The 13,056-nt window shown below is 41.0% G+C and overlaps 1 protein-coding gene across 1 annotated transcript in view; it reads left to right on the top strand.

Annotated features, from left to right (window-relative positions):
* The window catches only part of b4galt5 (UDP-Gal:betaGlcNAc beta 1,4- galactosyltransferase, polypeptide 5), a 41,288-nt gene extending 31,095 nt beyond the window's left edge, over nt 1-10,193 (top strand). Inside the window, exons 4-9 of the mRNA XM_061811718.1 lie at nt 1,789-1,916; nt 2,516-2,632; nt 2,750-2,937; nt 3,029-3,151; nt 3,489-3,590; nt 5,418-10,193. Of these exons, the coding sequence (XP_061667702.1) occupies nt 1,789-1,916; nt 2,516-2,632; nt 2,750-2,937; nt 3,029-3,151; nt 3,489-3,590; nt 5,418-5,565 (806 nt within the window). The 3' untranslated portion in view covers nt 5,566-10,193. The remainder of the gene's footprint in view (nt 1-1,788; nt 1,917-2,515; nt 2,633-2,749; nt 2,938-3,028; nt 3,152-3,488; nt 3,591-5,417) is intronic.
* Nucleotides 10,194-13,056: the final 2,863 nt, after the last annotated feature.

The following is a 13,056-nucleotide window of genomic DNA, read 5'->3' as shown; positions in this document are numbered from 1 at the left end:
AATTTGTGTTATGAGAGTAGGGGTGGGAAACTATAAAAGATGAGATTCCAATATCATCGATAGTGCTTATCAGTTTGCTTATCGATTCTCATTAGTAGAGGTAATTTTCAGGTTTTTTTTATTCGTAACACACATTTAGTACGTATTAGACAAGATTAAATGGATATAAAATGAATAAAACACGAATCCAGCTCTCCAGTGTAAAAAAATAAAAATAAAAAAATACCTAGTAGTACAACACGTTTTACATAAAAGCTCCTAAATCAGTACTGTAACTGACTATTTGTGGGTGATGTGGTAGTGTTGCCAAAGGTGCTTTAACCATTTATTCTTCATACACTTTTTAGTTTGTCTGAGGTGTAGGGTTCAAGTCACTGTTGTCACACAAAATTCTATATTCTCATTCTACCACATAGAGGAGCACATATATATGTCAGGTTCTTTAGTCAGCCACTATCCCTAAGATGAAGAGTGGAGATGTCTAACCAGCAGCCCAAGAGCTAACCCATTAGCTGGCACTCCTCTGAGGTTTGACTAACGTACATTTGTACACCGTGAGCTGGCACAGGGAATTGACTCTCGTTTACTCACCTCACTGGTGACCAATGTGGATTAAAAGTGGTTCGATTGGTCACGAGGAAAGTGAGGCACAGAAGTGACATTTTGTTGTGTTACCGTCTCAATTGTGACACTGTCACAACAGGGCCACCGCAATGCCCAGCAACATCAAAACGTCATCAACTATGGAGGGCTATATTGTACAGTAACGCCATGTTGGAAGAAATCAAAACCAAAATACAGTTCTTGCATCATTCTGCAATGGTGGAGGAACTGGTACGCAAAATTGTTAGGCAGGCAAACCAAGGATTCCTGAAAATCAAAATTACTGGGACCCATTTCTCAAAAATGACTGGTTTTCAATCAGTCAATAGACTTGTCTTCAACATTTAGTCAATGTGTCACCTGTCATACTTTCACAATATAATCATGTTGACTACCAAATTTTGAGGTCAACTGAACTGACAATTGACTGTGGACACCCTCCGCTGAAATTGTATCAGTGTTAGGCCACCAAATCACAACAGTTTAGTGATGATTGAAGATGTCAAAGTAGGATTTGCTTTCCAAACTTTCCTTGTCAACCTTTCCAGGTCAACCTACATGTCATCAAAAGGCAATAAATATAAAAAAAATGTTTAACAAAATGGGCAGGCGCGGAAAGCAGTGCTGGATAAATGAAAACAGTCAGAAAATAAGAAAACGTTAGTTCCAGTTGCTAAAAATTGTTGAAATTGACACAGATGCGACAGGATTGAGAGCTACACCACGGTCTATATTTACTTCCGTAATCACAATGCACCATGTTTATACGCGAAAATGGATTTGTTTTAGTAATATGACTGACTGAGAGATCCGATTTAACAAAAAATCTGAACTTGGTATTATACTTTGCGTTGTGAACGTAACCAAAGTCTTTCAAAAGGGAAAAAAGAAATATTTCTGGACCATAGGTACTATGTTTCACTGTTGCTTTTAGCTTCAGGTGTTTTAATTTCAGCTTTGATTGATTTATTCAAATGTTGAGTCATTGCACAGAATAACTTAATGTGCCTAATTATCACCCTCCTGATCGCTCAGCTGTTAAACCATTTCACTCGCGTTGCTCTTTTTGTCCTCCTACGTGCTCTTTCTCTAACCACATTTTGTAATCATTAACGCGCATTGGTTTTGTTATTTTTCTTTCCACGGTTTCATATTACACAAACCTTGTTTCCCCCGTGGAAACAGAGGGTAGGTTGGAGGTGAATATGAGTGAAGTGTCACTGGAGGATGTGGAGAGATCCCTGCTGCAGGAAGAGTCCACTCTCGCCCCAGGAGGCCTCTGGAAACCCCAAGACTGTCTACCTCGGTGGAAGGTAATGCGTCCATTAAATAGTTGTGCCCCCCACACAACCCCCACCCCCCACCCCCCACCCCCCCAGATGAGCTCGTGCTAGAAATGCTAGAAAAGGGGATGCCTTTCAATATTCTCTCTCATCCAGGTTATTGTGCTCTCGCAGCATTGCTTAGATCGCAACTGGACTTTTCTGGTTCTCTTTGAAGACTTTTCCAATGATGAACCCAACAGTCATGCATGCCAACTGTCATCTCATGCATTCATTTGACCCGAGAGTCTGCGTTGACAAACAAATCTTTATATTCGCTCTTCTATAGACCACACTTGCCTCTCGAAACTAACAATAGTCTCCCTGCATACGCTTTGTAGTTCCTTTGACTTTTGTTTGCTTTAACAATAATTTTCAAAGGCTTGTCAAAATACGGTTTTGAATAGCTGGAACTCTGGTCTAAAAACAACAACACGCCTTTCAAATGACATTGAGTGCTCCACTTCACACGTGATCGACTGAATGTCACAAGTCATTACACAAACAAGAGTTCAACGTTTTCTTTTCTCTGTTCCAAGTGTGCACGCCTGTCAGCTCATGTCTCTTTTACTCCCTTTTTGTCACCTTAGGTGGCAATCTTAGTCCCTTTCAGAAACCGACACGAGCACTTGCCCATCCTCCTGCGACATCTGGTGCCAGTGCTGCAGAAACAGCGGCTCCAGTTTGGCATTTATGTCATAGAGCAGGTATGGACACTATTAGCTGTTGCCAACTTCACCTTTGAAACCAGCAAGCACTGAAAATTTCCACAATGATTGGACACGTTTGTTTTTTCACTTCAATATATGAAAATCCCCGTTCAGGCCGGGACAGAGCCATTTAACCGAGCCATGTTGTTCAACGTGGGCTACAAGGAGGCCATCAAGGATCTGGACTGGGACTGCCTGGTCTTCCATGATGTAGACCACCTCATGGAGAACGACAGGAACTACTACGGCTGCACGGACATGCCCAGACACTTTGCGGTCAAGCTTGATAAGTACTCATACATGTGAGTCATGATACTGCCTCAATGTGGGTCTATACTTAAGTGTAGTTCATGCTTAATATTCATTTAAAATACGTCTAATTGTTCCTCCCAGGCTTCCGTATAATGAGTTCTTTGGCGGTGTCAGCGGCCTAAGAGTGGAGCAGTTCAATAAGATTAATGGATTTCCTAATGCGTTCTGGGGCTGGGGAGGAGAGGACGATGACCTTTGGAACAGGTGAGAATACAGACACAAACGCGTACACATTAGGCTTTTGTTCTCTCAAACTGTACAACTGTGGGCAAGCTGTCAATATGACGTGAAGTACGTCCAAGAGGTTGCTTCCATTTCCCTTTTTTTGGAGCTTTATCTTTCCATCAGCTTTGATTGCACGCAACACTTAGAATAGACAAGAATATCTTTTATCACCAATTTAAAGAGTATTGTACTTGGATGTCCATATCATGTTCCAGGCTGAGCACGTAGCCTGCCAAGCTATGAACATACGGCAATTAGTGTCACCAACGGAACAGACTAGACTTCATGCACCAATGAGCACAAAATCTGTTTGTAGGGTGCTGTACGCCAATTACACCGTAAGCAGGCCACAAGGAGAGCTGGGGCGCTACATGTCCATTGCACACCACCATCGCGGAGAAGTCCAGTTCCTGGGCAGGTCAGTGCCACTGCATGCAAAACTCAGTCACACGTTGACTTGCTCTCTCTGTGATTGGAATGAAGCTTAGACGGACTCATGTGAGCCGGTCACATGAAAAGTCCCAGTCGTGACTTTAAGGGAATTCTAACTTCTTTCAAGACTTTGCATGTGACGTACTTGAAAATCGCTCAGTTGCAGTCCTCAATTTCAGATTGGGTTTATTTCTTCACATTCTGTATGAATGTCATGTTATTCATCAATGAATGCGTTTAACACTACAAATGCAATGGTGCCTTGAGATACAATTTTAAGTCATCTATTTTTTACTAAACAAAATACTGTAGCGGTCAATCATATTGTACTTTTTAGACATCCATCCATTTTCCGAGCCATTTATCCTCACGAGGGTTCTGGAGCCTATACCAGCTATCATCAGGCGGGCACTGGTTGCCAGCCAATCACAGGGCACATCCAAACAAACAACCACTTACTTTCACACAATATGGAGTCTCCATTAAACCCACCATGCATATCTTTGGGATGTGGGAGGAAACTGGAGGGCCCGGAAAAAACCCACACAGGAGAGCATGCAAACTCCACACAGACAGGCCGGGATTTCAACCCCAGTCTCCAGAACTGTGAGGTAGACACTCTAACTAGTCATCTGTCGTGCCGCCACTTTTTAAACACTTCTAGTAATATCGCAATTGGGGTTGGGCATCGTTTGAATTTGAGCAATTCGATCTCAAGTACGATTCTTGATAAGCGGCTGGGTCAAAATGTTGCTTTTTGTTTTAAACAAAGGTTGTCCAAAATATGAACATCCATTTTCTTAGCAGCCTGCAGTATGAACTAAAATGAACATTTGATTTGGGGGTTCATTATAAGCAGTATCAATTGCAAACCTTAGAAATTAAAGGCAGTGTGTGGAAGTAAGCGAATTGACCTCAAATTCACCATTTGAACTTGTTAGCTGCCTCAATCTTGGCATTGATGTGTTTTATTTTTTCACTCCCCTAATTGACTTGGCTGTGGTTCCACACGGTGTAGGCTGAGGGTCGGAGCAGGAGGGAGCACGTCCGCTCCTACAAATTGTGAAAGTCTCCTTTGCACACTTTAATGTTAATCTAAGTGTTGCACTGAGGTGCTCGTGGTCATAGTTATGACCCACATCTGTTCACCGATGCTGTTGAGCACAAGCACGTCTTAAACCTTGTTGGTTTACACCGCTTATCTGTTGGTTTTCGCCAGTGTCTTCTTCAGGATCAGCTGGCTACAGGCATCAAGACTGGAAACTGATTTTTTTTTTTTTTTAATTTGAACAATTCAAAATTAAACGGTTTAGGCATCATGATTAATTCATTGCGGCTCCTCTTGGAATGTGTAACTTGCCCACCAGGGAGCACTATAATAGCAATACACACAAAAACAAAGATGTATAGTTTCACAACTGCTGTGAGCTTCATTAATATTATGTCGCTTTTTTGCAGAAGGTAAAGAACATTTTCCTGTGAGTATTGTTACTGTCTGTCCATTTGTGTAGATGCAGAGGTTTGTGTTCAAACATCTGTTACGTAAAACGTTATCACACCGCTATATAGATGCTATTTGTTAGCTCCCCTACGGCAGCTTGATAGTATTAGGATAAGCGGACACCAGTAAGCTAAGTACAGCGCTCATATCTAAAATTTTTGCTTGAAAGTCAACATGAAAAAATCGTCCAAACAATAGTTCATACCTCGAAAACCATAAAAATAAGACAGGTCACTTGTATCTCAAGGCACCACTGTCATAGTTGTTCTGTGGGAAAAATAAGGCTAATGAATTCTGTGATTGTCCTCGCAGGTATAGTCTTCTCCGCCACTCAAAGGAGAGGCAAAAAGTGGATGGTCTGAACAACTTAAACTACTCCCCCCTAGTGTCCAAGAGGCCTCTCTACACCAACGTCACGGTCAGCTTGAGCAGAAATCTTGCACCTGTAGCCGACTACTGATGTAGGCATAGCTGGACTGAGAACCACCTGGGAAACAAAAGTCCTCTGGGACATCAGCCATATCTCACCAGTTGCGGCACTGCTGAAAAGATTATTATTTTATTTGTGCTTTCTTTCTTTTGTGGGTATGCAAAAAGAAAAAAAAGGAGACTCAAAATATGTGTGTTGGCTAAATCATAGAAGAAAATAGGGATAAATGCTGCACTTGTTTGTGCCACAGTCCACCACTCCACTCATCTGGGATTATCTAGTCTTCGGTGTCCACATGCCTTTTGCACCATTTTGGCCTTCAGCACCCATCAAGTCATGAATTTCTTTCATTGAGTCTGCGATTAACTCATCCCTGCACTTCAGTTTACATTAGTTCTATAAGATAGGCCGTGAGACACACCACTCTTGCACGCGCAGGTTTGGCTTAAAAGATGATGACGTGGTCTCTTTTTTTGCTTTTGCACTTCTTACAGGAATGCAGTAGTCCTGTGAAAACATTTGCATGTACACACACACACACACACACACAAAACTTTTACCGCGTAGAAGCTTGCAGCTGGTTCTGCAAAAGGTATGCCAAAATCTAGAAATAAAAAAATGTTTTCAATCATCTATACGTGAGATAGTTTACGCTAAATTTAGACTATATTAATACCGTGCTAATTTCTTACATCTATATTTTACTCAGTCAACATCCCATTTGAAGACATATTTTCTGTTTGCGTTGTTGCTTTGGTTGCACGTGGCTGCCAGTGAGTGGCTACGGGTGGGAGCGTGTGTTGCTCGTCATGTTAGCAATAAGATGTTATATCACAGAGAAGACTTTAGGACCCGATTGCCTCACGATACAGATGCAATAGCACAGGTGCTAGCGTAAGCTTGCATTGGACCACAGAGAGGGAACGAGTGCGTATGTAAACGTTGCGTTCCACGCACTTTTGCCTGAGTCAACATGCCACCTAACGAAGAACAATGTGTTCTCAGAACTTCTGAGTCTCTGTTAGCGAGGGAGAGCCTATGCAAACGGCTTGTATGGATCATGTTGTCGTGTCATCAGAGCCAGAGTGGCAGGATTGACTTCAGACCCCACTTTGTTTGCGGCGTGTAATCACAGACCTTTTTTTTTTTTTTTTTTTTTTTTTTTTTTAAATGTGCGCTCACCTCTGTTTTCACACGAGTGAACTGGAGGTAGAGATACTTGATTGCTGTCAGTATCCGGATGGTGTTTACAGAAGCGTTTATTTGACAGATTGTTTGAAAATGTGAGCCCCTCCAAACCCGCCTGCTGGAAAACTCTTTAACAATATATAGATGCTTAGCTTTTGTAATATTATTTGAAAGCTAAAATGTCGTCTTTAGCTTCCATACCATCGATTATCAACCCTGTCAGGTTGTTTCATCGAGTGGCGTGCAGTCTAACATTGTGCATTCAAAACTCGGCAATGCTCTGCAAGCACACCAGTCAAATCCTTGATTTGTGTGTGCTTTTCATTGACCGTCTCAACCAAAATATTTGGCTCCTTGAATAAAAAAAAAATAGCTATCATACAGACATCCTTTTCACGGTCTGTCCTCGAGTCACAAATCTACTCCATTTCACACAAATCGCCTTGTATGCATTTTAGATGTATGTTTTTCTTTTTGTGGGTCGGGGAGATGAATTACTTTTGTTCTCACAGTGAGGCTGGACCTCTTTTTATTTATTTGATCTCATATGGATTATTTTCTATAATTGTTCCAGGTTTTTTTGTTTTTCTAATTTCTCACAGTTGATGCGATGATAATGATGTGACGTATGACAGGCTGAATAGTGTAGTCGTGTGTATTCGCGTGGGGTTATGAGGTTCGGATCCTGTGTTCAAACCCGGGAGCCGCTTTATTTCATGCAGATCTGAGGTCTGATGAAATAGACCGGTACCCTTTTAAGGTGGTGTGCGTTCTCTGCTCAGCAGACACGTCTGAGGATGCCATTTTGTGTGACAACCGCAGGAAGAGCTAGAAAGCAAATTAAATGGTAGTTGTCCATGTCTTTCAGTGAGCACCTCCATTTAAACAAAGTAATATATATAATCAGTGGCACTGACCTATTTGAGAGCTTCTTCCTCACAAGTGTCCATTGTGCTTATTCCCAGTAATTCCAAGCGCTCGTGGCAACCAGCACCAACAGCAACAGTACAATCATCCCTCTCCAACTGTCTCCCATCAACAAATCTGCGTACATCTCCAAGTGAAAGGGGGGGGTAATTTGGCACTAAAATGGAATCCGTTTTATTTGATAAATCTACAAAGTGTGACTGAAATCAAATTATACATAATGCAATGCAGCATTTCCCAGAGGAAATAATGTAAATCAAATTCATTCATTCCAAGCACCCAAAAGAATTTACAAAACATTAGGTACAAAAACTTAAATAAATATAAATGACTAATGAAGTGGACGGATTAAAATTAACATCACTTTTGCCTTTATTTAAGATACTTGATGGTGATACTTGAATACTTTAGTATTTCTGGCCTTCAGCAAATGGCTGGCACTCAGAACTTTGTGTTGTAGTATGTAAAAAGGGATCAACAGACAGCAATGCATATTCCATAATGCAAGCGTTTATTAACAAGTCTCCCGGCCTGCTTGGAAATATTGGGACAGGTTGAACAACATCTTGTCAAAAATCTGGCATTCAAAATAAAAGCACAACAGTTTCATCACACTTTATTTGAAATTGTGGTGGCTTATTTAGCAGTCACCTCCAAACTCATTTTGTGCCTGTTCATTGAGTGTAAGAAAATGTAGGAAAATGGTGATGACGTGGTAAATTTATTATACTGCCAGCTTTTATTTCAACGATCAGATTTATGATAGGATGTATTGCACTGACATTGCAGGATTGTTGTAGAGGAAGCCGGGACGGTTGTTAATATTAGCTTGCATTATGGAATACAATATTCTTGGCCTCTGTTGAACTTTCACATACAACTTACAAAAATCAGAAGAGCCTGCAGTCAAAGAGTGTCATAACCAAGCGTGAAAGGGGTGCTCAGTGGAAGTCATGGATAGTCCCAGCATTTGTGTGAAAACATCAGCGCTTCTCCATGCGTGTTTGAGTGAAATGGCAAAACCCTTCAGAGGTGCAACTGCACTAATTCTAGAGTTGAGGTTTTCATAGGTTTTTTTAGTTTTATTTTGTTTTCCTGCACTGATAATGACTTATATAGGAACCTGGTAGTGAGCCAACTCTACAGGTTCTTTCCTTTCTCGACACTTAACATGATACACTGTATATCTTTTTCTTTATCATTGCTCTAAATTAAAAGCTCAATGGACATGTAGAAAGAGCCAAATGGTTGTTAGGAGCATTTACATGAAGATTTGACACTGATATTGCTCGCAATAGGAAGAGACCCGATTGGTCATATAGTCAGTATTTGGCTTTATCTTCCACAATGTAGAACAAGCAGCTTTCATCCGCCTGCTGATATAAAAATGTTTGGGTTCTTGTCCCCATGACAGCTAGACTGGCTTGTAAACTCTAAATCAGTCTGAACTCTCGTGCTTTTGTCTGAAACAGGAAATTGTTTTCAGTTGGTGATAAGAGCATGCTGGCCAGTCATGTACCTCTCTCTATATATATTGTAAATGGTTTCAGTCCAGACAAAGACCGAGTCTGCTGCTCATGGTACCATAACCTCACCTGTTCTGATCCATTCTATGCTGGTTTAAATGAAGGAACCATACTTGGGCATCTGACAAAACTGGCAGCCTTAAAAGCTTCTTAATTTATTGCAGTGTTTTTCACTCAAAATTTTTTATTTCCTTTTTTTTTTTTTTTTTTTTTTTACAAGCAAACATTTAAATTTCAATAAGTGCATATCAAGTCATACATCATTGTAAATATTGTTGTGTGTAGTGTTTTAGAAAAATCTATAAGGTCTTAAATTTACTACAGATGGTAGCATAAAGAACAAGGATTTGGAGTGGGTTTGGCTGGTACGGGTGCCATTTAAGTAAAGCTTGCACAGCGGCATCAAAGTTTTTACATCACTGCTTCCCAGCACAGAATTTTTTTTAAACAAAAGCAAATTACAATATTATCCCCTCCACCCCTCCAAATTTTGATTTGCAGACGCGTTCTGCTTTCAAGTGGCTTCCCCACTCTTAAGATATTGATATCAATGAGCTGTGTCACGGCAGAAGTGGGCACCTGCCTGTGTATCTTTTTTATTTTTTTTCTTGCTTGCGACGTCTTCGAGGGTGAGTGATGAGTGTGCAGCAAGGCGTCTGCCAAAAACACCGTGTGCTTTAAATGCGACAAAAATACTGGCACCCAAACCAGCAACGCAATCGGCTCCAAGATCTGCTTTGATTTATTTTCTATGAATCAATGTGAACCAATAAGGACGAGAAAACAGACTCCACTGAAACATTAATTAATAAATTATTGACATTATATTGTCCCAGATTTTAAAGAGGGGCATGCTCCTCGAATTAGTCACCCTAAGCCACTTGTCAAAACTTGATGTCAGCCTTATGTGGATCTGTTTGTGTATTGGCATATTTATCTTTTGATTATTGAAATTTGTATGATGGGGATTTTCTTTTATACCATCATTGTTATTGTCAAAGTACACCAATAAAAAAAAAAAAAAACAACTTGTAAAGAAGCACTCTCTGTGTCCGTGTTTGTTCTGCGCAGCTCGCCATTTCCTGGCAACAGCCTAGCAGCCCAGTGTGGTTTTGGCTCCATTTTTAAATATTCATAATAATATTGTGGTTGGACTGCGATTGTAAGCATCTATGCTGGATAGCCACTGAAGAGTTGATGCCGGTGTTTTAATTAATCACAGGGCATCCTGTAACCCAAGTTGAAGTGTGACATTCCAGGATATAAAGGCCTTGTTTGTTAGATCTTAGCCACTGATCAAAATAAATAATAAATTAATAAAATGAACTTGTTGGGAATCTAACTTTGATTTCCAGTTCTCTGAAAACTATTAAGCATGTGGAGCAGAAAGAAAGATAGCATGTGTTCCTTCTTAACAACCCAAACAGAGAATTATTTACTCTGCTACTGAGAATGGACCGCATACGGGCCATCATTAAGGAAAAAAAAAAACGCTCACAGAACATTTCCACAACTATCTAATTCTTTCGCCACTCTCATTTAGTCTAACCAACTATAGAGTTGATGTTTTCCAGAATGGTCCAGTGTGGGCACAAGATTGATACAGAGTGCCTGGTGTATCCAAATTAATGTCGTTTTTGAAACACAAGCTTTTGGAATGCTAACACCACGAACACACACACTCACACACACTCACACACACACACACACACACACTGCAGCTCTTCACATCTCAAGCCTCATCTTTGCAAGTGTGTTTATACCTACATGTACACAACACAAGCCTGCTCATTCACACACATCGAGACGTCTTGATTAATGTATCCCCATGCAGTCCCTCAAGTGGCGTGCCACTCGATCACTTTGATGTCAATGAAGGCGCCGCCTTTGCCTGTGCATCTGATCCACTGTACATCTCTCTACACACACACAGAGAGAGAGAGAGAGAGAGCCTCAGACGTGAATCTGCGTCAGGAATCAGAATAGAAACTATTGGATTTGTGGCCTTCAGTAGTACAGAATGGGATCACTGTCTCTCTTCACCCGTACCTCTTTGTGGGGGCACATGCTTGTGTGTCCGTCCTCCAAACATGGCCTCAGTGCTGCACAACAAGCCTGCGCACACACACGCACGCACACACACACACACACACACACGCGCGCACACGCACACACGGATGCCCTTTAGCTTGTGACAATTTGTAGCGCTGTGTGTACCTTCTATATGAAGCGCTGACATCATGCACTGAAGGGCCCGTTCGCTCATATCTGGTTAAATCACAGGAGTGCCTCACAGGAAATAGTGTGTGTGTGTGTGTGTGTGTGTGTGTGGTGTGTGTGTGTGTGTGTGTGTGTGTGGTGTGTGTGTGTGTGCATCCGTGCAACAGATGAGTACATGCGATTTCCGTGCATGTGTTGAATGCAAATGGTCCATGTTCCCCATGTAGATGCCATACAAAACAGCGATTGATACCACAGTCCAGAACTATGAAAAAATCTTTAGCCATCATTTGGTTTGTTGTTCTAGCAATGCAATAAGGACGAGAAATAAATAATACAATACAGTACAGAATAGACCACTGCCAAGGCTGATCTAGTGACTCAGGCAAGCATTTCTCTGCAGACCCAAGCAGTGGTGGTTTCTGGTATGTGCTGCATGTTTGGCTGCGCATTTCTTTGGTTGGTTTTCTATTAGCTTCTTGACATAATTAATTGGAAGCGCTATATAAGTGGTAATACAATATAATATATAATAGTGCATTATTACTATGATTATATGTGAGGGGAATTTGCTTCCCCATCTGGAGACTATGAGGGGCTTACAAGGATTTTGCTAATTAACTGAGTGGTTATCAATGTCAAGTATTAAGGACATAGTTGACCATGTACAGATGGTTTTTTTTTTCTTTTTTTCTGTTAAAGAGCCCACACATTGGCAAAAAAAAAGACTTGAATCTTGTACTGTGTGGTATGGTGCACATATAAAGATTCTATTCCACCACAGATTTGGACCTGTCTCCCCCAACACAGAAATCTCACATGATTTAACAAAAATGAAGGAGTATCATAGAAACAACGGGGAAACACAAGACGCAACATTGGAGAGGACACAAGAGAGGAGGGGAAAATTATGGGTTTAGGACATTTTTTTTTTTTCACAAATTAATCCAGAAAAGAAAAAAAACAAGACAGAGCGAGAGAAAAGCCATGGAAAATATCCTGGAGACAAAATGAAAGCAGGCTAGAGGTGAGTTCCCAAATTCAATTGTACTACTTTAGTAATACGTTTAAAATGTTTGTTTCTATTAGCGTCTCCTGCTTCCTCATGCCGGTTATTTCTTGATCAACTACATTCCATTTCATGTCACTATTCACAGTTTCATGAGTTGGAGTCATCAGCTTTATATTTTTTTGTTGTGAGTATTGAATGTTTAATATTTAGAACCTGTTTCAGACCAGTTTTGAGACAATTCACTCTCAACACAGATCAGACCACAGAATAGTTTAATAGACTTATCAAACATAATATGCTAATCTCCAATGCAGCTCTGTACCTGTCAGATTTTCCCCTGGTGACAAATAGGACAAGGGTTGTTCTGTGCAGAGCCTCTCATGACACTATTAACATCGCCTCGTGTGTTAGGAGGCAGGAACAGGTTTGTTGTGACTCTGACCTTCTTTCCCTTGTAAACGCATGCGCTTCGTCTTCATCTTGCTTGACGTGCCCGTCTGTGTCCATCCTTGAGTCTTCTGGCTGGCCTACCCTTGTCACGTCTCTGCCTATCAGCACTTGTCTTCCTCCTCAGCGAGCCAAGCTCTCAGCTGGCTTCCTCCCATACACCCACTGTCAAAGCCTCTCTCATCCATTTGCTTTTATTTC

Source organism: Syngnathoides biaculeatus, chromosome 2, assembly GCF_019802595.1.
Source record: "Syngnathoides biaculeatus isolate LvHL_M chromosome 2, ASM1980259v1, whole genome shotgun sequence".
NCBI classification, from domain to species: Eukaryota; Metazoa; Chordata; class Actinopteri; order Syngnathiformes; family Syngnathidae; genus Syngnathoides; species Syngnathoides biaculeatus.
Note: the sequence above shows the minus strand (reverse complement) of the source record. Positions and strands in the feature narration are given on the sequence as shown.